General features: G+C 44.0%; 1 protein-coding gene and 1 long non-coding RNA gene across 6 annotated transcripts in view; one reads left to right on the top strand and one right to left on the bottom strand.

Annotated features, from left to right (window-relative positions):
- Positions 1 to 20,127, top strand: part of LCP1 (lymphocyte cytosolic protein 1) — a 58,057-nt gene extending 37,930 nt beyond the window's left edge. For 4 of the 5 annotated variants that reach the window (XM_089303664.1, XM_089303663.1, XM_089303667.1 and 1 more), the window contains 6 exons: positions 22 to 100; positions 661 to 775; positions 1,655 to 1,788; positions 10,365 to 10,488; positions 15,285 to 15,409; positions 18,372 to 20,127. In XM_089303664.1, coding sequence (XP_089159790.1) covers positions 22 to 100; positions 661 to 775; positions 1,655 to 1,788; positions 10,365 to 10,488; positions 15,285 to 15,409; positions 18,372 to 18,504 — 710 coding nt within the window. In that variant the 3' untranslated portion in view covers positions 18,505 to 20,127. Of the gene's footprint in view, positions 1 to 21; positions 101 to 660; positions 776 to 1,654; positions 1,789 to 2,126; positions 10,489 to 15,284; positions 15,410 to 18,371 lie in introns of those variants that run through there. The other variant, XM_089303665.1, reaches the window with a different exon arrangement.
- Positions 20,128 to 21,509: 1,382 nt separating this feature from the next.
- On the bottom strand, positions 21,510 to 23,407 carry LOC138843798 (uncharacterized). The gene is made up of 2 exons (XR_011378797.2): positions 22,843 to 23,407; positions 21,510 to 21,766 (listed from the first exon to the last, which is right to left on the bottom strand). It is a non-coding gene; the product is annotated as an uncharacterized LOC138843798 (long non-coding RNA).

Genomic DNA, 23,407 nt, shown 5'->3' with positions numbered 1-23,407 from the left:
AACCAGTCTTCATTAATCTAGGTGAGACGCGGGAAGAGCGGACATTTAGGAACTGGATGAACTCCCTCGGGGTCAATCCTCGGGTCAATCACTTGTACAGGTAAGAATATTTGGGAACTCATGCTTAATGTGAGACATACAGACCTCAAAAGCTGCTTAGGATTTCAAATGCTGTGTGTATTCTCTTCACGAAATGTGTGTATGTTGATGAGAAGGGGGAAAGTGCCAAACTGAGCTTTAGAGACAACTCCATGCACTATTCTTATTGTGGGTTTGATACAAAAATCCTGCCTCAGCAAAATGACAAATATGCTATGTGTCACAAGTTCATGATCTTCTCATGAGCAGGCAAAACAATAAATATTAACTTTGCCATTAAGTTGTATCCTATGCTGGTTGTTCAAGCCATATTTCTTTTCCTGGAGGCCACATCATTGGATGAAGTGGCATGGTGAGTCACCGTGGGAGAGAGTACATTCCTCAATTTCCCTGAGCTGTAGATTCTTTGTTCCAAAGATAGACCGACTCCTGCTAATTTTATAAGGTCATTGTGGTTGTTTCTGGAGCCAATATATAAGGAAGGGCCTGGCGCACTGTAGGCCCCAGGTAAATGGGTAAATGTTGGAGATCTGACAATTTTTTTGTGTTTGTTTTGTTTAGTGACTTATCAGATGCCCTGGTCATCTTCCAGCTCTATGAAAAGATTAAAGTCCCTGTTGACTGGAACAGAGTAAACAAACCACCATACCCCAAGCTGGGGGGCAACATGAAGAAGGTAAACAAGAACTGTTCTGGTGTTCCCATAGACTGGTGAAGTCACCAGTCTGCAAGAGCACTCTGAATACTTTATCAGGCAGCTAAACTTAGATAAGTAATGTTTATCAAGGACTGAATGATTGCATAGCAATCAGAAACCTGAACAGTTTTATTAAAGGGAGTTCACTATTTCAGTTGATTACTTATTTCTAATTCCATGTCGGGTGTCTTTAAACATTATCATGTAAAAATTCTAATGAACATAATTAGAGCAAGCAGACCCACAGGGATTTTTCTCCCAGCAGGATCCTTATTCTAATTTTCTAAAGAATCGGAGCCTTGTGCTGACAGCTTGACTTGTACAAATAGTTTGTCTACTGTCAACACAGTGGGAACATTGTTTTGTAACAACAGAGTTGGCAGAGCCATTTCTCACCATTTTGTGTCTCTGTGACTCTTAATGACCCATATGTAGTCAGAGGAATATCTGCCCTACTTATGTATCTACTAAAAGTGTGCATAGGATGGGTATCTCTAAATTTCCCATAGCACTCTCCATGAATTCAGCTGTTTTAGAAATAATGCAGGCAAGTAAATGAGGTCGGCTCTCTGTGTACTGTGTGACAGCCATGAAAATGTTCATAATCATGACTTCATTTTGACTTTGCCCTTATGGGTGCATTGTGAATATTTTTGGCAAAAGTGAGGAATACTATTAGGAAAGACAGAAATCTCTTTAACCAATGTCGAATCTTCAGACTGGAAGGCCAGCTGACATTTATGACATCATTCATTCTAACCATATTTATTTCATTTTCTGTGTTTTTATTGTTTTCTCTGGTATTTATCACAGTCAAGGTGATGAGGCTAAATTGTTTTCCTTCCTGTTCATTAACAGCTTGAGAATTGTAATTATGCAGTCGAACTGGGGAAGAATCAAGCCAAATTCTCCCTGGTTGGCATTGGTGGACAAGATCTCAATGAAGGAAACCGAACTCTAACACTGGCTTTGATTTGGCAGCTAATGAGAAGGTAGTGCCACTCATGGGAATGACTTTATCCAATGGTTATTCACCTAGGAATATACTAGCACATTTTTAAGAATGTAATTTAACCCATAAAACTATGTTTTCTGCCTAACTTAATAATCAAACAAGCATTTTTTATTTTACTACCATTTGCTTTCCTTTCGTTCAACCAGTTTTTGTTTTAGGTATTGTGAAAAATCTGTTATTGGGCTCAAAAACATTATAGATTATTGTCTCATATTAATGAACCGTACCTTTATCATAGTGGAGTGACTCTTTTATATATGATGTTTTTTTTCCCTCTGAAACCTGCTTTTTTCTCTTTTTATTTTTCTATTCAAGAGGCAGAAAGACAGACAGACAGACAAAGAGAGCTCCCATCCACTGAGTCACTCCTCAGATTCCCACAGTAGCCAGGACTGGGCCAGGCCGAAGCTGGGATCCAGGAACTCATTCCCAAAAGGGTGTCAGGGACCCAGACACTGGAGATACCACCTGCTGCCCTCCGTGGTCTGCATTGAAAGGGAGCTGGATTCAGGAGCTGGAGCCTGGAATCAGACCCAGGCGCTTCAGTGTGGGATGCGAGCATTTTTGATGCCATATTTCTGCCCCTGAAATCTGCTTTCTCTGATATTAGTGTAACAACTTCAGTTTCCTATTGGTTAGTGGGTAGCATGGAATATCTTTTTGCATCCATTTTCTTTTACCGATTTATGTAAATAGCAGTCTACTACCTTTCAAAGGGATTTAAAATAAGGGAAAATTACGTTGTATTTATAGTTATCATTGGTGGTGCACATGCTTCCATTGTATAGACACAGATTTCCATCTGGTGTCATTTTTCTTCTACCTGAAATACCTCTAATAGCGTAGCTCTGTAGGTGATGAATTATGTCAGCTTCTATATGTCAGAAAAAGTCTATTTCTTTTTCATTTTGAAAGATACTCTCTCTGAGTGTGTAATTGTAGGTTAATGTTTTTTGCTTTCATTAACTTAATGATATCTTTCAGTTTTCTGGCCTGCATTATTTCCAACAAAAAGTCCATTGTCATTCTCTTCTCTGTTCTTCTGTATCTAATATGTGTTTTTATTTCTGACTGCTTGTAAGATACAGTTTTATCGCTAGTTTTAAACTTTTGATTGTGACAGGTGGTGGTATTTCTTGTGCTTGAGGATTGCTGAGCTTATCGGACGTGCATGTTTATTTCCACCAAAGTTGAAAACCTTTTGGCTTTCATTGCTTCAAATCTATGTTGTGTACCCCACACACCCCTGTTCCGGGTGACGCTGAGTGTGTGTGTTCTGTTACTAAACTTGGTCCTGAACTTATTTCCCCTAGGATTCATGATTTCTGTGTTTCCTTTTGGATAATTTGTACTGTGTGTCTTCTAGTTCAGTAATCTCTCCCTCCCATTTCTATAGTTTCTAATGTTTCACTAACCCCAAACAGTGCCTATATTCTTTTATTTCTATACTACATGTCTAGAAATTTTGAGTCTTTTTCATAACTCCCATGTTTCTCCTTTCCTCTACCATGTTCTTCAATATAGAGAATAGAATTGTAATTACTGTTATTTCTGGATCTATTTCTTTTAATTTCTTTATATATTTATTAGGAGTAATAATTTCTGGCTTCTTTGTATGCTGCTAATTTTTTGTTGTTGCCAGATATTATGAATTGTACCTAGCTGAGTACTGGGTATTTCTGTATTTAAGAATTCTGTATTTAAAAATTCTTCAATTTATCCTATGAAATTAAGTCGCTTAAATACAGCTTGATCCTTTTGAGGCTTATGTTAAGTTTAATTAGTGTGGACCTCATTTTGCCTCTTAGCACTGAGATACTACCTTTCTGAGTTCTGTATTATGAACATTCTCTGCACCAGCTGGTGGGAACCAAATCATTTTGAGCCCTGCGTGATCTCCGGGCATTGCCCTGTCTGTTGCTGAGGGCTCCTTCTCCAGCCTCCAGTGGTGTCTTCACATGCATGCACTGAAGGAAGCCATGCAAGATGACTCTGGAACTTTATTTCCAGATTATCTAGATGATTCTTTTCTCTCTTTTCTAGTATTCTCTCCCACAGACTCTAGACCTCTTGGCTTCTTTGCATTCCCCCTCAATTCAGGGGGCATGGCTGTGCTGTTCATTCCTCCTCAATTAAGGGGGCGTGGCTGTGCTGTTTGGGTTTTCTCTCCCTGTACAGCAGCCCGGAAACTCTCTCCCTGCTGGGACAATATCTGGCTCCTCTTGTTTCTCTTTCTTCTGTCTTCCCACTGTCCTATACTTCCTGTTGTCCAGTGCCTGAACAAAAATGTTGCAAATGTTTGTCATTGTGTTTTGGGTATTTTGATCTGGTTCCTGTTACTCCAGAAGTAGAAATTCCTTTAATATAGCCGGCGCCGTGGCTCAATAGGCTAATCCTCCACCTTGCGGCGCCGGCACACCGGGTTCTAGTCCCGGTCGGGGCGCCGGATTCTGTCCCGGTTGCCCCTCTTCCAGGCCAGCTCTCTGCTATGGCCAGGGAGTGCAGTGGAGGATGGCCCAGGTGCTTGGGCCCTGCACCCCATGGGAGACCAGGAAAAGCACCTGGATCCTGGCTCCTGCCATCGGATCAGCGCGGTGCGCCGGCTGCAGCGGCGGCCATTGGAGGGTGAACCAACGGCAAAGGAAGACCTTTCTCTCTGTCTCTCTCTCTCACTGTCCACTCTGCCTGTCAAAAAAAAAAAAAAAAAAAAGAAATTCCTTTAATATGGACTTTAATGTTCTCTATTAAAGTTCATCTTTATCAAAGCTTTAATATAGAGTTATTATTTAATAGGGACCTTTTGATAACTTTTGGAGTTGCATATACATTTGTTTAATGTAAGAACTGTATGGTGATGTTAGTTAAATAATAGTGTATAATGTTGTATATGATAAAATATATTGTAAGATAAATAAACGGTTTTTGGTAAAGAAGCATGAGCCTGGTAAGATTTTAGAGAAATAGATTACTTTTAAATGTTTTCTGTTTCCCCTGCGCTGATAGTTCTGACCAGGCAAAAATTCACATATCTCCATTGGAGTTTATTAGTATAACTTAATTTATGTTTATACCTGGAAGGATGCCCCTGAAACCACATGTCTCATTTCATTCTGTCTAACAAGGTCATGGCAAAGACAAGATTTGCAGTATCCTTAGGTGCCTTAGCTTTATTCCAAGGCCTCTGTCTACAGATTCTAATATTCATGATTGGTTCTCGATATAATTATGTTAGTGTTTGCAGGGGAGATAGGAGAATCAGCAGTGATCATAATAGATTTGACCTGATTTACATTTGCTTTATCACAGGCAGAACCCCTTTACTCAGTTCTAAAACAAAGTCTCTTCATGATGGAGGCAGATGTCTTAAGACTCCTCTGGCGTAGAAAACTCCAGAACTACAGAAATGCCAACTCTATCTTCTATTTTACTGCATGTATCTGGAGCATCACTGGTAGTTACTAATACCCATTCTCACCAGTGTATTTCCAGAAACTACTTATATTTATTGTATTTCACACATGGCTTTACATTTTTTTTCTTAGCCAAAAGCCCAGGAAGCAGTGGATTTAATTCTTAATAGATTGGCTTTCAGTTCTGATTGCTTCAAAACTCAAAACGACAGTCCTTTTAGTTGTAACAGTTATATTCATTCACAGATTATACTACAAAATAATCTTTGGTATATTCTATTTAATGCCAAAAAAGAAAATCAGGCCAACTCTATTCACTTGTAAATTTCATAATATCTGGAAATCATTTTGTATTATGATCTTTGTTCTGGAAATCTTATAAAAATGTGGCCCAGAGCCCTACTTTGGGGCTAGTATTGATATATGTTACTGCTGCCTGCACCTGATTGATAGATCATATTTCTCATGAGTGTTTACTACACCAGAATTGTCAGAATAAGAAAGTGGTCAGAGAAAAACTTCATTGCTAGAGGAGAAGAAATGACTAGTAATTATGTAAATGAAACCAGAAGAAATGAAGGGATTATTTTTCTTTTTCCTCTGTGTGCCACATATTAACATACCTATTAAATTCACAGCCAGTCCAAGCTTAATTGTTCATTTACTCAGAATATAAATGGTGTGTCATTTTCCCCCCAGGAACAAATATTAGTTGGGGGCTTACATCCCTCTTATCCCATCAGCAAGCCTGGAGATCATTCTCAGGTTAGAGAACTGGCAGTAGTGTGAGTATATGAAGTGTCTTCAAAAAGTCCGTGGAAAATGTACATTATTGTTTAATTCCATCTTTCCACATACTTTTTAAAGTGCCTTCATCAACTTGGGGCACAAGCAGGCTGTCAGCCAATGAAAATGATGGCCAGACCCAAGCAAAGGAGATGAGTCTGAGACAGGCAAGTGAGTGTACTCACTCCACCTCAAACAGGCTACAGATAGTGGAGGCAGCAGAGTTGCTTGTTAGCGCCATGCCAAATGCTAGAGAAATAAAACACATGTTGGGAGGCAGGGAAGCAAACAGTAATCACTGCTTCTGTAGCCCCTCATCAGTCCCCTTTTGTTGAAGGTGGGCCTGGCTGGCACTGGGTCTCACGGTGCCATTTCATTTTGAACAAAGGATTTTTCAGTGTAGCACATTTCACAAATGCCAGTAACACTGAGATCTTGTCTAGGGGCTCCATTTAATGGCACAGTTGTCCCCAAACAGGTCTGGTGATATACAGTGATTATGTCACAAGGAGAAATATAGATCAACAAAGTCCAAACTTGTTTTTGTTTTAAATTTTGAATGAACATTTAGTTGAGGAGTTGCTTAGTGGACTGTCTAGGGTTGTAGCTCAAACCTATTTCCATCCATTATTCTATTTGTTTTCAATGGAATGTATAAGGTTCACATTCCTGTGAACCTCTGCATCTGCCTTGGTGTTCCCCAGAATACTGTGCTACTGTGAGGGACTGTTCTTAAACTCCAGAGTACAGCAGGCTGCCTCGCAGGTGTCTACACCTCTCTACAAGGGGCCCTGCTTTGTGGTGGCTGCTTTATTTTCATGGATGGCCTTTTTTTAAAGATTTATTTATTTATTTAAGAGGCAGAGTTACAGACAGAGAGAAGATGAGACCGAGAGAGGTCTTCCATCCACTGGTTCACTTACCAAATGGCTGCAATGGCTAGTGCTAGGCTGATCTGAAGACAGGAGCCAGGAGCAGCTTCTGAGTATCCCACATGGGTTCAGGGACCCAAAGACTTGGGCCATCTTCCTTTGCTTTCCCAGGCACATTAGTAGGGAGCTGGATCAAAAGTGGAGCAGCCAGAACTCGAACCAGCGTCCATATGGGATGCTGGCACCACTATGCTTAACCTGTTATGCCACAGCACCAGTCTCTAGGGATGGCCTTTTGTATAATGGTGGAATCCCCTCCATACTGTTCAGTTCCTAGCTCAAGTTGCTTCATTTCCCTCAACCCTGTCAACAAAGCAGAGCATTACAGCCCAAGTTCAAGGAAAACTGCTGGTGATTAAACTTAAGTCTATCAGATTACAGAGAGAGGACCTAGAGAAGCAAGCACTGGCCTACCATTTCTTATGAGAAGACAAATTCTTAAATGTTATGGTAAAGACTAATAGCTTAATACCCATGCTATCAGGAAACAAGAAGCCCGTTACCCTAAAGTCATAATCTTTGTGCACAGATCAACTGTAGAGTCTTTTTCAAACTAGGAATATTTTGAAAATTCACCGAGGATTTATCTCATTTGAGCTGATTACTCCTTAGCATTTTGGCCTCATCTCTGAGCTCCAATTAAGCGTTCTCATCTATGCTACCTTCTTGCTTTCCCTGGGAGAAAGGTGCTCTATTAATTTTTCCTGACTCTGCATTTTCATTACTTATGCCCAGAAGGCACTGGGCGTTCTGCTGACTCATGGAACACCATGATGAACAGAGTCCGTGGGGCCCTGTCCGAGGGGACACGGTGACAACAAGTCCACCAAAAGTTCTGGGGAACAGGCATGAGGCAGATGTGACAGTAATAGAGTATGTGGCTTAACAAGGTGATCCCTGAGCTGGGAATTGTTCAAAGCATTAGAAATTCACTTTAGGGGTAAGGCAGCCCAGGCAGAGAGAATGGAAGACTTGGAAGTAGGAGGCTGGGGAGGCGGGGAGGGCAGGGTGTGGCCAGGGAGCTGCCAATGGTTCTATGTAGTGGAATGTGTATGTGTGTGTGTGTGAGAGAGAGAGACAGAGAGACACACACACACACACACACACACAGAGAGACAGAGAGAGAGAGAGAGAGAGAGATGGGGCTGGGCAAGGAAGAGGGAAGGGGAGAAGGAAATGGGAGACACACTGGAAAAAGCCTTTGAGTCAAATTGTGAAGGGCTTCCTGTGGCCGCTCAGGCATTGAATGGCCTTCCTTGGGCCATGGAGTCACTGGAGATGACATGACCAGAACTGTACTGTGGGCAGGAAGTTCTGTGAAGAGGAGACGCAGAAGGATGAAGAGCCAGCTGATTGGAGGGAGATGTGGGGAGGAACCATTGAGAGGATGTTACTGCCAGTGTGCTAAATGTCATTTCTTTAAAGAATAAGTATGTATTATTTAAAAAGCAGAGTGATGAGGGGGTAGGAGATGGAGAGAGAGAGAGAGAGAGAGAGCGCGAGAGAGAGAGAGAGCGCGCGCGCGCTCATGGGTGGTAGGGTCCCAATTACTTGGGCCACCATCTTCTGACTTCCCAGGAGCATTAGCAGGGAGCTAGATTGGAAGCAAAACAGCCAGGGTTCAAACTGGCACTCAGATATGGGATGCCAGTGTCACAAGCTTAACTTACTATGCCACAACTGTGGCCCTGGTAAACGGGATTTTTTTATTATATAAAATTGCAAAAGCCATTTCCTCCCTATCTACTAGGAAAGGAAGGTTCTTTAATCTTAACAAAGGAAGGGCATCTTTCTTATTTGAGGTTAAACTTGCAAACCATGTGGAAAATCGTGGGAGAATTGTGCTTTGTACGGAAGTAGGGACTGGAAAAGATCCACACTCCACAGATTATGTAAGCGAAATCCTGAGACACCCAGGTGGAGGTGACCTCATTCAGGTCAGCCCTGCTGGGGGAGATTTAATCTCAGGACTCTTGAGTTTCCTTTGAGAAGCACTCTGTAATCCTAGCCCTGAAGGCCTCACATGTGTCACTTGACCTCGTCCTGCAAACCTGGTCAGGAGGTCACCACACCTGAGTGTTGTTCCACTGCCTGGCTTTCTTCCCTTTCAGACGGAGGCAGCTTTAGGGAATGGTGATTCTTCTCTGCTTCACAGAATTGCAAGGACTAGAAGCATCTTCTTAATAAATGCGTACTTCCCTGGCCCCGCCACATGAAAAACCCAACCAGTTCTCCTAAGTCAGTATCCAAGGTGACTCTTACCCCTAGACTAGATATTACCTTTGGTCACTGTCTTACTAACATTTCTACTTCAGTGGTATAAGAAAGAAGCTCTTTTCTACTTCATCATGTTGGCTACTGAGACTTTTTTTTAAAGAATTACTTTATTTATTTGAAAGACAGAGTTACAGAGAGAGGTAGAGTCAGAGAGAGAGAAATCTTCCATTCCGCTAATTCACTCGCCAAATGACCACAACGGCTGGAGCTGCACCGATCTGAAGCCAGGGGCCAGGAGCTTCTTCCGGGTCTCCCACATGGGTGCAGGGGCCCAAGGACTTGGGCCATCTTCTACTGCTTTCCCAGGCCATAGCAGAGAGCTGAACTGGAAGAGGAGCAACCAGGACTAGAACCGGTGCCCATTTTGGATGCCAGGGATACAGGCTAGGGCTTTAACCTACTGCACCACAGCGACAGCCCCAGCTACTGGGACTTTTCTAACACTGAGTAGTCAATGGTTGCAATCCTTTGCTTTTCGTTTCCTTTCTTCACATCTCTTCTGCTTTCTCTTCCTGTCTCAGCAATGACCATGCTTAGAAGCAGGTATTTGGCCGGCACCGTGGCTCAATAGGCTAATCCTCCACCTGCGGCGCCGGCACACTGGGTTCTAGTCCCGGTCTGGGCGCCGGATTCTGTCCTGGTTGCCCCTCTTCCAGGCCAGCTCTCTGCTGTGGCCAGGGAGTGCAGTGGAGGATGGCCCAAGTCCTTGGGCCCTGCACCCCATGGGAGACCAGGATAAGTACCTGGCTCCTGCCAGTGCGGTGCACCGGCCACGGCGGCCATTGGAAGGTGAACCAATGGCAAAGGAAGACCTTTCTCTCTCTGTGTCTCTCTCTCACTATCCACTCTGCCTGTCAAAAAAAAAAAAAAAAAAAGTCAAGAAGCAGGTATTCGCTTTGCATTTCTTTGTAACAACTATAAATTTACATTTTATTTTTTAAAAGAAATAATATCACTTTACATTCTTCTTTAAAAAGATTTATTTAGTTATTAAGTTTTCTTTTTTTCTTCCATTATAACAGCATCCAATATATCTATACTTGTATGACATAGCTTGAAGGAAAATAAAATTTCTACCCTTGGCTACTTTTTGTTACATGAAATTCTTTGGCAACTTTTCTCCAGAAGTCATTCTTGATTTTGCTCAGGTACACACTGAACATCCTTGAAGAAATTGGTGGTGGGCAGAAGGTCAACGATGACATTATTGTCAACTGGGTGAATGAAACGTTGAAGGAGGCGGAGAAAAGCTCGTCCATCTCTAGTTTCAAGGTAAACGCCTTAGTCTCTCACTGGAGGCACCAGAGCTCTGTGCTCATCTTTATTGTCTTCTTTACGTGTGGACGTGACCTTCGAGGCCAGGCATATGGAGCTCCCCCTCCCATTTTGATTTTGTTTAAATGCCCCATTATTGTTTTGATGTTCATCAGCCATTTCACTGACAAATTTCTTGTTCTTGTCATTTTATAGACATCATTTTAGGCATTTGTTCTTTCAAACTAACTCAAAATGTAAATATTTTTTAAAAATGCATACCTTCATGTTTCAGATTTTAACATTATAATGGTAAAATGCAGCATATTAAAACATCTCCCATGTGATTTTGTTTAAAAAAGCAATTGTGTACTTGTATCCAAATCCCATTTCTATTAATAACAGCATTATATTTTATTAAATTTCTTAACTCATGTTTCATACATTATCTGGCTTCTTCCTCAAGGGACCTGTGCACTTGATCCTTATTATACTAATGTCTGTGTTGTCATAACTACGTTTCTCTAGTTTAAAGGTCAGGATGTGAGTTGGAGGAGGGAACCCTTTGCAGGTGTGTTAACAGGGTTGCTGGGAGCAGTTTGACATGATATCAATTCTCTGTTTTAAAATCAAGGGAAAAAACCAGGAAGAGAGGTCTGAGTAGGCTGTACAAGGACTGTCCACCTGCTGTGAGCTTGTCACAGATGACAGCCACTTCTGCTCACCCCTGCCACTGGCCCACTGTTTGGTCTGCACAGTGGAGTTGAGGCTGGTGACTGAAGTGAGCAGAAACCTCCTGTTATTGGGGAGGCAGCAGGACAGACAGGGACAGAGATAGACAAAAAACTCCCATCTGCTGGTTCACTCCCCAGATGTCCACAGTGGCTCAGGCTGAACCAGGCCAAATCCAGAATTCAACCCAGGTCCCCCACGTGGGTGGCAGGACCCCCACCACTGGAGCCGTCATCTGCTGCTTCCCAGGAAGCTGGGATTGGGAGCTGCAGCCAGAACTTGAACTCGGGCACTCCAGTATGGAACGTGGGTTTCTTCAATGCTAGGCCAAATGCCCATGCACAGTACCACTCTGGAGTCACCATTTTGGAAATCATCCTGGCCCCCTCCTTATCTGCTTCGGCCAGTTGATGACTATTCTCAGCTCATCAGCACCTCTACAAGACTGTGGGCCAAGAGCAGGAAGGAAACAGAACTTGAATCTTTCCATTTACTTTCCTTGTGAGTTTTTTTTTTAATTTTTTAATTTTGTTTTTCTTTTTATTCCTTTTGCTTACTTTATTTTTTTAAATTTTATTTAAGTTATACAAGTTTCATGTATTTCATATATACAGATTTTGGAACATAGTGACACTTCCCTCTCTACCCTCCCTCCCTCCCATGCTCCAACCTTTCTTCCTCCTCCCTCTCCCATTCCCATTCTTAATTTTTTTTTTATTTGACAGGTAAAGTTATAGACAGAGAGAGAGACAGAGAGAAAGGTCTTCCTTCTGTTGGTTCACCACCCCCCAAATGGCCACTACGGCCAGCACTGAGCTGATCCGAAGCCAGGAGCCAGGTGCTTCTCCTGGTCTCACATGCGGGTGCAGGGCCCAAGCACCTGGGCCATCCTCCACTGCACTCCTGGGCCATAGCAGAGAGCTGGACCAGAAGAGGAGCAATTGGGACCAGAACCTGGTGCCCATATGGGATGCCGTTGCCGCAGGTGGAGGATTAACCAAGTGAGCCACGGCGCCGGCCCCTCCATTCTTAATTTTTACAAAGATCTATTTTCAGCTTACTTAATAATCATATAGTTAGCCCTATGCTAAGTAAAAGAGTTCAACAAATAATACGAAGAGAAAAAAATTACTGTTCCTCAACAGAAGAGACAAGGGCTGTAACAATTGTCGAATCTCAAGATGTCCATTTCACTCCAGTAAATTACATTTCAGGTATTCTATTAGCTACCTCAGATCAGGGAAAACACTTGACATCTGTCTTTTGGGGGTTGGCTTATTTCACTAAGTATAATCGTTTCCAGCTGCCATTATCTTGTTGCAAAAGACAGAATTTCATTTTTTTTTTTTTAGAGCTGAGTAGTACTCCATTGTGTGTATATATCATAATTTCTTTATCCAGTCAACAGTTGATGGACATCTAGGTGATTCCATATTGTAGCTATTATGAATTGTGCTGCAGTGAACATGGTGTACAGATAACTCTTTCAGATACTGATTTCTTTTGGTTTGGGTAAATTCCCAGGAGTGGGATGGCTGGATCACATGGTAGGTCTATATTCAGATTTCTGAGGTATCTCCACACTGTCTTCCACAGTGCCTGCACCAGTTTACATTCCCATCAGCAGTGGACCAGGGCACCTTTTTCCCCAAATCCTCGCCAGCGTTTGTCATTTGTTGATTTCTGTATGAGAACCCCTTGTGAGTCTTCACCAACAAGTTCTGTGGCAATAGAAGCCTTGGCTAATGATGGAAACTCTGTTGTGAGGCTCTACTGATTTTAATTTTATGGTGGTCCTTTTATTACTGGAGAGTAAATAAAAATGGACCTGTTGTGCTTTTAAAACCTCCTACAGGAAGATAGATGCTAGGGAACTAGCTTCTTCAGGAGTCCTAAGTCCTGTTTCTTGCTTGGAATTTATTCTGATTTGGACCCTTGCACACGAGGCTGTTGGACTTCACTGTCTGCGATGGTGACTCATGGCTGCACCTGCAGGTCCCCAGACTGTGCCCTCTTTTGGAGCAGTGGGAGAAGAGCAGAGATGGTGCAGAGTTCTGTGCATTTGTTTTGTGGGAGCATTCGCAGCCTTGGTGTGAACATCAGAATGTTTTCACACACCCAAGAGCGAGCCCAGGATCTGAAGTCAGAATTTCAAGTTCAAATCCCAACTTTATTCTTAGCAGCAGAAACTCCTTCTACTCATCTGTACGTTAAGATTAGGTGTGCATGTGGTGTTCTCACCACGACAACGATAACTATGTGGGCAGTCATTGTGCTGCAGCCAGTTTAGCTGCCACTTGGGACATCCATTTCAGAGTGCCTGGGATCCAGCCTCAACTCCAGTTCAGCTTCCTACTAACGTATATCCTGGGAAGCAGCAGATGATGGTCCAAGTTCTTAGGAACTCCAGATGGAGTTCCTGCCCCTGACTTCAGTCTGGTCCAGCATCAGCTGGTGAACCAGCAGATAGAAGATTCTCTCCCTCTCCCTCTCCTTCTCCCTCTCTCCCTCTCTCCCTCTCTCCCTCTCTCCCTCTCTCCCTCTCTCCCTCTCTCCCTCTCTCCCTCCTTCTCCCTCTCTCTCTCTCTTCACTCCCCTTCTCCCTCTTTCTCCCCTTCTCCCTCTCCCTCCCTGCCTCTTTCTGTCAGTCTTCTGTTCAAATAAATGAATAAATAAAATATTATGAAAATGATAACTATGTAATTCCTTTGCTAATCAACTAAATTTAACCATTCTACCATGTACATAGACTTTAAAACATTATGTTATGCATGATAAACACTCATACATATGATTTAATATATCAATTTAAAATAAGTTAAGTTGAAAAACTTTGAGCCAAGAGTTAAAAAAAAAATAAAAATGTGATGCCTCCACTTAATCAAGTAAGAACTTAGGAGAGAGTGTTGACCACACTGTGAGGCATCCATATATGCATTACTGTTATTGCATGTGTCACACAATTGCTGTTACTGTCTCCTGGGCAAGAGCTCATCTCTTTCCATGAGGTCTTCAAGAAGTGGGAATCCTTGGAAGCTCCTGTCCACCTGCACCCTCATCACTTTCCCTGCCACTCACCTCTGGGATGTCCCTTAAGAGAGACAGGGTTTCCCTAACATCTTCCCTCCTCTATTTTACTACTGAATTACTGGGACTTAAGTCAGTATTCTTAGGGCCGATGCTGTGGCGTAGTGGGTAGAGCTGCTGCCTGCAGTAATGGCATCCCATATGGGAGCCAGTTTGAGTTCCAGCTGCTCCACTTCTATCCAGCTCTCTGCTATGGCCTGGGAAAGCAGTGGAAGATGGCCCAAGTACCTGGGCCCCTTCACCTGCGTGGGAGACCTGGAATGAGCTCCTGGCTCCTGCCTTTGGATCAGCATAGCTGGATAGTGAACCAGGGATTGGAAGATCTCTCTCTACCTCTGCCTCTCTGCCTTTCAAATAAATACATCTTTAAAAGAAAAAACAACTGGCCGGCGCCACAGCTCACTAGGCTAATCCTCCGCCTGCAGCGCCGGCACCCCGGGTTCTAGTCCCACTTGGGGCGTCAGTTCTGTCCCAGTTGCTCCTCTTCCAATCCAGCTCTCTGCTGTGACCCAGGAAGGCAGTGGAGGATGGCCCAAGTCCTGGGGCCCTGCACCCGCATAGGAAACCAGGAGAAGCACCTGGCTCCTGGCTTCAGATCGGTTCAGTGCCAGCTGTGGTGGCCATTTTGTGGGGTGAACCAACAGAAGGAAGACCTTTCTCTCTGTCTCTCTCTCTCTCACTGTCTAGCTCTGCCTGTCCAAAAAAAAAAACAAAAAACAAAAAACAGTAATCTAGTTCTGTTCTTATGCTTTCTTCTGGTTGTGCTAACTTCTTCCTTTCATTGGTTGAGAATGACTCCCTGCCATGGGCAAGGAGTTTTCTGTAGATGCCCCTGCAGAAACTGTTTTTCATTTGAAAGCTGTATGGAACTTGGTAGCATTTGCTGACTGGGCTCTGTGCAGTCCATAAGGAAAAGAACTGAGCACTGCTTCCTTTGAGTTTTGGGAAGTAACTTTGGGATGTGCTGGTAATTCTTGCCCTTTCCCTCTGTGTAGGACCCAAAGATTAGCACAAGTCTCCCTGTTCTGGATCTCATCGATGCCATTCAACCAGGTTCCATTAACTATGACCTTCTGAAGACAGAAAACCTGGATGATGAAGAGAAGCTCAACAATGCAAAGTAGGTACCTCAACCTGAGATTGGGGCTGGGGCCCAACTGGCAACCGGATACTTGCAAAGTCTAATGTCCATGCCTTTGTGAAAACATGTTCAACATTTGATGCTTTTTCTTCTCCAGACTTATTGGAGTCTTATCATTACCTTAGATATGGCCCAATAGCAGTTTAGGGCTCCTAGTGTTGGAATGGAAACAAGACAAAGAACTAGAATATTCTTAGAACTGATGAGCGAGCGTATGGTTTGATAAAACCAATGGCTTAATCCTCATCCATGAGACTTCCAAAATAAAGTTTGTTCTTGGCAGGCCTCCTTCATGAATATCCGTAGCATGCTCAGGGGTGGGGTTCAACGCCAGGGTCTTCACCAGCCTGCGGGCCGCCGGCATCGCCTACACCACTCAGGCCACCTGCCAAACGATATTCTCCAAGAAGAGGGCCAGCAGACCACAGTCTCTGAGCCAGATCTGGCCTGTTGGCTGCTTTTGTAAATAAAGTTTTATTGGAACACTGTGCCTACAGGTGTACAGTGGGCGGTGTCTTCCCTGCAAAAGCAGAGTTGAGCAGTTGCAATGGAGCCTGCCAAGCCTAGGATGTTTCCCCTCTGGGCCTTCTCCGGGGTTGGCCAGGCCCTGCTCTGATCTCCCAGTGGCCATGTTGGTTTCCTGGGGCTGCCCTCACAACGCACCCCCCCATGCTGTGTGACTGGAAACAGCACAAGCTTAGCGGACAGAGGTGTAAAATCAAGAAGTTGGCAGGGCTGGTTCCTGCTGTGACGGCTGCCATCCTTGGCGTCCCTTGGCTGATAGATGCATGGCTCCATTTCACACGGGGCTCTCCCTGTACGTCTCTGACTTCATGTAGCCATCCTACCTCTCTCTGTATCCTTCCTCTTAGGACACTGGTCACACTGGATTAGGGCCCACCCTACTCCACATGACTTCATCTTAACTATGAGGCTCCATCTGTCCTCCAGTAAGCTCACAGCCTGAGGCAGTGGGTGTTAGGAATTCTACCTGTGAATTGGAGAGGGACACAATTAACCCATAATACCACAGGGCTGCAAGTCACAAGTGCCTAGTGCCCGGCGCTGATCCCAACAGTGCCCCTCCCTCTGCTCCCAGTTTGGGAAAGCAGAGACCCTGTGCTCTGGTAGGCTGATGTTTAGCACAGTCTAATGGAGAGAAGACTGGTAATTAAATGGCAGCTGCAATAGACTGTGAGGGGTGGTGTGGGAGGAGGTGTTCAGGGTGCTGTGGAGGGGACAGGAGGGGGAAATGGAACTATAGAGTACTCGGCACCTGCCGTGAGCTGGATTCAAAGGGCAGGTAAGGAGGGAGTGCATGGGGACAGGAGAGAAGAAAAGCATTCCAGAAGGTGGAAGAACACGTGAGAAAACCCAGAGATCTTTGAAACAAACAAACAAAAAAGCCTTGAGCGCAGATGTGATTGGGTCCTACAGGTGTTCAGTTGTGCAGCTGAGACTGAGTGCCTGACTTCAGAGCCCAGGCTTCCCAAGCACTCGCCACAAAGGCAAGATAGAAAATGACCTTGAAAAATGCTAAGAAGGGTTCAGCTATGGTGTCAAGATTGGAATTTTTTTAAGCTCCCTTCTGATTTTTAAACAATCTTCCCTCTATATTTAAAAATGGAAAAATTAGATTTTACTCATAATTAGTATAAAGGAAGTTATTGAGAGGAGAAAAAGGAGAAAGAATAGGAGCACTCCTGCCTGGTGCTCTTAATAATTTGATCAAAGCAGCAGCAGGGGCTGTGCTGTGGTGCAGCGGTGCAGCTGGTTAAGCCATCCCTTGTAACACTGGCATCCCATCTCAGAGTGCCGGTCCCAGTCTTGGCTGTGCTGCTTCTGATCCAGCTCCCTGCTAATGCACCCAGAAAAGGCAGCAGATGATGGCCCAAGTGCTTGGACCCCTGCCACCCACACGGGAGACTCAGAGGGAGTTCTGGATGTCTGGTATCCGCCTGGACTAGCCCCAGCCATTGCAGCCATTTGGAGAGTGAACTAGTGGATGGAAGATATCTCTCTCTTTCTCTCCCTCTCGCCCTCTTTCCCTCTTTTCTCCCCACCCCCATCTCTCTATTGCTCTGCATTTCAAATAAATAAATCCTTCTTAAAAGTTTATGAAACAAAGTAGTGGTAAAATATTTAGGAGCACAGGAGTGTACATAATGGGGCTTGGATGGAGTGAGATTCTCTGTAGTAACCATTGCAAGCAGTCACTAGATAATGAATTAGGTGAGTAATAGAACAGCCAGGTAGCAGTGAGGGCTCATTTGAAAATAGATTACAATGAATAAAATAATCTTCTTATCCTGTAAATAGAGCAAAAATGTTCTGATGCAACTATGGGAATTTAATGTGAAAAAAATACAGGTTGTAAAACTCCAGCTATTCTAACACTATAGTACCATAAATAAACACATGCATAAGAGAACAAAAAGAAGAAAGGAATAAAAGAACTGATGCGTAAGGTTGAGGTGTTATAGATGCATTAGTCATCTTTTCTCTCATAAAAATGTTTCTAAGGTTGAAGTGTCGTCTGCAGACTTTTCCCAGCACAACTCTTTGTTCAATTCTGTGACTTTTCTCTGCCATGCTCTGTAGCCTAAACACACACTCCCGGTATGGGTTTCAAAAGTGGCAGGAGCTAGGGAGGTCTCTAAGGACAAATCATACAAAGGAACCTCAGAAAGTATGCAGAAGAGGGATTTGAATGTAAGCCTACCTTGGTGCCCCAGATTTGAAATCCATACATAGTTTTTGCATAATATGCATTTCCACAGACTCTGAAAACCCTCCTGGGAACTTTGTTGAGCCAAGGTGTGTTTACGAAGGTGGAAGGGGCTGGTGACTGGCAGCAGTGAGTTCTGTCTTGACTGCATGCGGAGGGACTGAAATTCTGATCCTGGGGATGTCCTCACTTGTCCTGTTTTCTGCTTCTTAGGTATGCCATCTCCATGGCCCGAAAAATTGGAGCAAGAGTGTATGCCCTCCCAGAAGACCTGGTGGAAGTGAACCCCAAAATGGTCATGACGGTGTTTGCCTGTCTCATGGGGAAAGGAATGAAAAGGGTGTAAGGCCCAGGGGGGCGAGGTGAGAGGCAGCACACCCAATCCCGTCACCCAGGCAGCACCGGGGCCCGCCACTCCGGCATTGTCAGCTTGGTGACATACCAGATTCCAGAAAGCGCATCTTGGTTCAGCCAACATAATGCCTCTTTTGTATTTAACAAAAAGTACTTTCTTCTTTGCAGAAGACACAGTCTCCACAAACATTTTTTTTTAATTCTTGATCTATTTACTTCTTTGAAAATCTAGAAGGAAAAAAGGAAGTTATTTTCCAGGCAGTCTTCCTGCTCTTGCTATTAGTCAAGGATAGAAGCCTCAATATTATTAATTTGGATAGACTCAAGCCAATTTAATGCAGCTGCCTTTTCCTTTGTTCAAGACGAGAACCAGGAAGGGGGCTCAGCAAACCTGTCCTGATGCCTGTGAGTAGAGGCCTGCGAGTTAGGCCATAGGAAGCCTCTCTTCCTAGCTCGCTGTGACTGTGCTGCACCCCCTCTGAGAACCATGCCTGCTCTGTGGCCTTCTCTTCCAGCCAAGCATGTCTCTGAGTACTTGGAGCAAGTGACAGATCCGGCAGGCTGTTGGGTCCTAAGAATCTCTCACAGCCTGTAGAAGTAAGCCTCAGGACTGGAGTCTCACTGGTCATAAGGGTTCTTTTTATCTCAGCCAATAAAACAGCGATTTTTAACTCTAGAATCTAAACTCAAACCAGATCTAATATCTTGAATACTCTGCCCTCAAGTAGAGTCTCAACTCCTGGTGCAAGGTTGAAGCCAAGAAGGCTGTAATGGAGCATTGAACCACTAGGGGGCAGCATGGGGCTATACGTAAGCATCAGTAAGTTTATGGTGCTGCCTCTCCATGGTTTAGCCCCACGTGTTAGATCTAGTAATTGTGGTGTGGCTAAATATCTGGTGACATTTGAAAGCAATTCTGCTCAGCTTTCATTTTCTCTTAGAGCTCAGAATATCTGACTGCTGCCAGGCCTTATTATTAATGTTTACTTTGTTGTTACTGTAAAAGATTTTTTTTGCCACCCCTAACCCTCCAGGGGGCAATGTGTGCCAATAAATAGCTCCCCCACCCCACATGCACACGCATGCATGCACACACACGCACAGATACACACACGCCTAGCCAGATGTCAAAGGTAGAATGAATACATGCTGGATAAGAACTGGCTGAGTTGCCTTATAAAGAGACATTTAAATTATTCCAAAAGAAACCCGGAAGAACAGTATGGATGTGAGCAGCTCCAATAGATTAAGCAATTTCCATGCAAGCCAACACTAGACTCCTTTGTTTCCCAGAAAGGGCTCCTCGGGGAGGTATCTTCTAAGGGTGGGATGTAATGCAACTTGGCCACTCTTTTCCAAGCAGGTTGAAAGCATTGCACTGGCTCTTGTCCTTGTCAGTGGGTGCAGGGAGCTAAGATGTGGCTTCTCCCCACCCACAGCTGGTATTTCTGCTGCATCTTTATGCATGGTGGTTCGCTTTGACTTTAGTCTGAGCTTACTGTAGCCTCAGGTGATTATTCCCCCGTCTGCCTCCAGGAAGGAAGAATGTTACTGCCTTAATGGAAAATAAAGATGAAATAATGCTCAAGATCTTTCAAATAAAGTATTCCCTATACTGAGTGTCTCTGGATGTTTTCTTTGGAAAGTTCCGTCACCATGTACATCTCAATAGTTCGTGTAGCCAAGCTGCATTGAGTGCCTTGGACAAAGAGAACTTCAGGAAGTTTGTGGACAATTGCTTATTATGGAAAAGGTGTGCAGGGCTTTCAAAAATGTTTTGCACTAAAATAAACTTATCTTTGAATCTCATTTTCTTTGAAGTCCCCGCATATGCGCTGGGTGCTGTGCACATTTTAGGGACACACTCATAAATGAGGCAGGCGTTATGCACGGTTGATGGGGAAGGCAGGTGTTGAATTACAATGAGAGATGTGATAAGTCACAAAGAAGGGCAGGGTGAAATGCGAGTTTATGACTGCAGATTGGCAGTCTGAGGAGAAATGTTTTAGCTGAACATTGAAGAATAAGCTACAGCTGGTTAGGCAAAGAGGGGAATGAAATTGAAGTCAAGAAACAACCTCTTAAAAACACATTGAGCCTGGTCATAAGCAAGGTATACTTGGGCATGGGTGCAGAACGACCTCTGGAGTAAAGTGAGAAGGAATCCCTGGGGTTGGCAGTACCTGTGGGGGCTTTACTCGGCACTGGGCATTGGGGCAGGTCTGCAACCAGCTCCCCACGAGACAGAGAAGCGGGCCTGCCATGCGTCTGGCCTGGTCACACCTGCATTGCAGAGGAGCCTCTTTTGCTCAGCAGCTGGGAAGCTGGGCTTGTGTGCCACGTCCCCTGGAGCTGCTCCCTGGAGGTGGCTGTTTCCTGGCCTGGCCATCGCTGCAGCTCCCGTACTTCGGAAGTGGCCGCCTTGCCTGCAGAGCAACAGGCTGCTGTTAAGTGTTGTTTCTAGCTATGAGACGGGACTGGTTGTTCTCACGAATAGAAAGACTGAACAAGCCCAGGATAGAATAAGGACTGCAAGGAAGAAAAACTTAGACTGCATTAGAAAGGAAACATAGCCTAAGCATGATGGCTTTTCTAAATTTAAAATGCTATTGTTAGATTTTCAGGTGTCAACCCAAGTGTGGCATAAGACATTAAAATCATACCAAAGGATCTCCGGCAGGAGGGAGGCTGCCTTCCCACCCCTGTGCCTGGTGATGTGCTCCAAAACGGGCTCATAACTACTCCCTGCAGCCAACTGAATTTTGGGTGCTTATTGTTGAACCTTCATTATTGAAATTGGCCACAGTGGAAGTAGTAACCTCACAGAAATTGCCACATTGTACAAATAGAGTTCTTTCATCCCAAAAGAGCTAGGTACCAACCCACAAATACCTTTGTCCCTTAACTCCAGTTCCCTGCCTGATCATTAGCCACTCTTACCAATGTCTTTTGTATCTTTCTAGAAATATTTTATTAAAAATATTAGCATATCCCACATTCCCTTTTCTTAAGATTTTATTTATTTATTTAAGAGGTAGAGTTACAGACAATGAGAGGGAGAGACAGAAAGGTGTTCCATCGCTGGTTCACCCCATAAATGGCCCCAACAGCCAGAGCTGGCCTGATCCGATGCCTAGCGCCTGGAGCTTCTTCAGGGTTTCCCACGTGGGTACAGGATCCCAAGCACTTAAGCCATCTTCTACTGCTTTCTCAGGCCATACCAGAGAGCTGGAGCAGAAGAGGAGCAGCCGGAACTAGAATAGATGCCCAATATGGGATGCCGGCGCTGCAGGTGTAGGATTAACCTACTACGTCACAGCGCCAGCCCCATACACAGCATTGTGCATCTCACGTTTTTCAAGTAACACTATATGCTGTAGATTGTTCCACATTCCACATTGGTATATATAAATCTGTCTCAATCTTTTTAACAGGTGCATAGAATTATAATATCTGAGGGTACTTCAAAAAGTTCCTGGAAATGGAATTAAAGTTTATTTTGCCGTAAAAAAAAATTTGAATTCCATGCATAGCATTTTTTTGTAATATACATTTTCCATTAATTTTTCGAAGTATTCCCATGTGCATGGATTTCAAAATTGTTCTGCACCAAAATGAATTTCTTTAAAATCCATTTTTGCATGAACTCTTTGAAGTACCTCTGTATAGTTGTGCCAGATTGTTTAGCCAGTGGTCTGAAAATGGATATTTGGGTTGCTTCAGTCTTCTGACACAGCAGATAACGCCACAGTGACTATTGCACCCACTTTCTGAACACAGAATGTTCATTTCAATTCCACATATACCTATCAGGCTTCCAGTCCAGCAAACGTGTGGCACTCTGGATCCTCTAAAGTTTCCTCAAATTGTTTTACAAAGAACCCAAGCCAGGGTAGTGTTCAGTGGATCCTTGCTTCTCTGTTTTCCGTCTAAAGCAGCCTGTTAATCCGGTAAGATGCTAATGTGCATGCATCTATGCACACGCAAACCACAATAAAAAGCAGAACGTGATGCGGCGCTGTAATAAACTTGTAAATGAAGCATTATGGGAGCTCAAGGGGAAAATTAACGCCGAATGATCAGCGGAAGTCTGCAGAAGAGCTCGGCTCCAACAAATAAGCAGCAGGCAAGCACGGTGCCTTACATATGTTGAGATTTCCCTAGGGAGCCAGGCATGGCTCTCAGTTTTTAATATGAGCGCAATCTCTTTTTTAAAAGTTGATTTGTATGTACACAGACACATATTTCCTGACTGATTTGTATTAGTCATAAACAAATGTTTCCTGAGCAGAGAGAAGGAATTGTAAGAAAAGTTGTGAAACGGACTTACCTGGAAGTTTTTCTACGGGAATGGATTCCTGTCTGTCTGGAAATTCTGAGTTTCGAGTCTGTGTGATGCAATGCGCTAGATTGGATGGTCGTTTGAAGTCTCAGCCAACCTGGCGATTTTATGCACTGACATACACAGACGTGCGTGCGCCACCCCAGCGTGTCCGTGGAAGCACACGTATGGTCTCCACTGCAAATACTGGTTAAACTCTTGGCCTTCCTTATACCAGCCCATCTCAGCCTGCTGCCTAATGCAGGAGAGACGTTTGTATGGAGACGTTCTCCAGCCACACTGCCATACAGTTGCCGTCCCTGTTGCGCTGACCTTTGTCCATCCCAGTGCACCCAGAGGCTTGGAGTAAATGGCACTGGATGCCAGCAGGGCTGTCTTGGTGAACGTGACATTGTTTTGCTCAGCCTGTCCCTGTCACCTCACCATCCAGAAAGCACAGCTGAAGCTCAGAACAAGCAAGCAGCGTTGGTGGGTCCTCTTGTGAAATCCAGTGATTTTGACGATTTCCTAATAAAATTCCCAGAATTAAATTCTCAGCTGCCAAACATGGCTC

The sequence above is a fragment of the Oryctolagus cuniculus genome, chromosome 9 (genome assembly GCF_051225735.1).
Source record: "Oryctolagus cuniculus isolate XC-2025 breed Fujian yellow rabbit chromosome 9, ASM5122573v1, whole genome shotgun sequence".
Lineage (NCBI taxonomy): Eukaryota > Metazoa > Chordata > Mammalia > Lagomorpha > Leporidae > Oryctolagus > Oryctolagus cuniculus.
The sequence above is the reverse complement of the archived record's forward strand: the minus strand, read 5'-3'. Positions and strand labels throughout refer to the sequence as shown.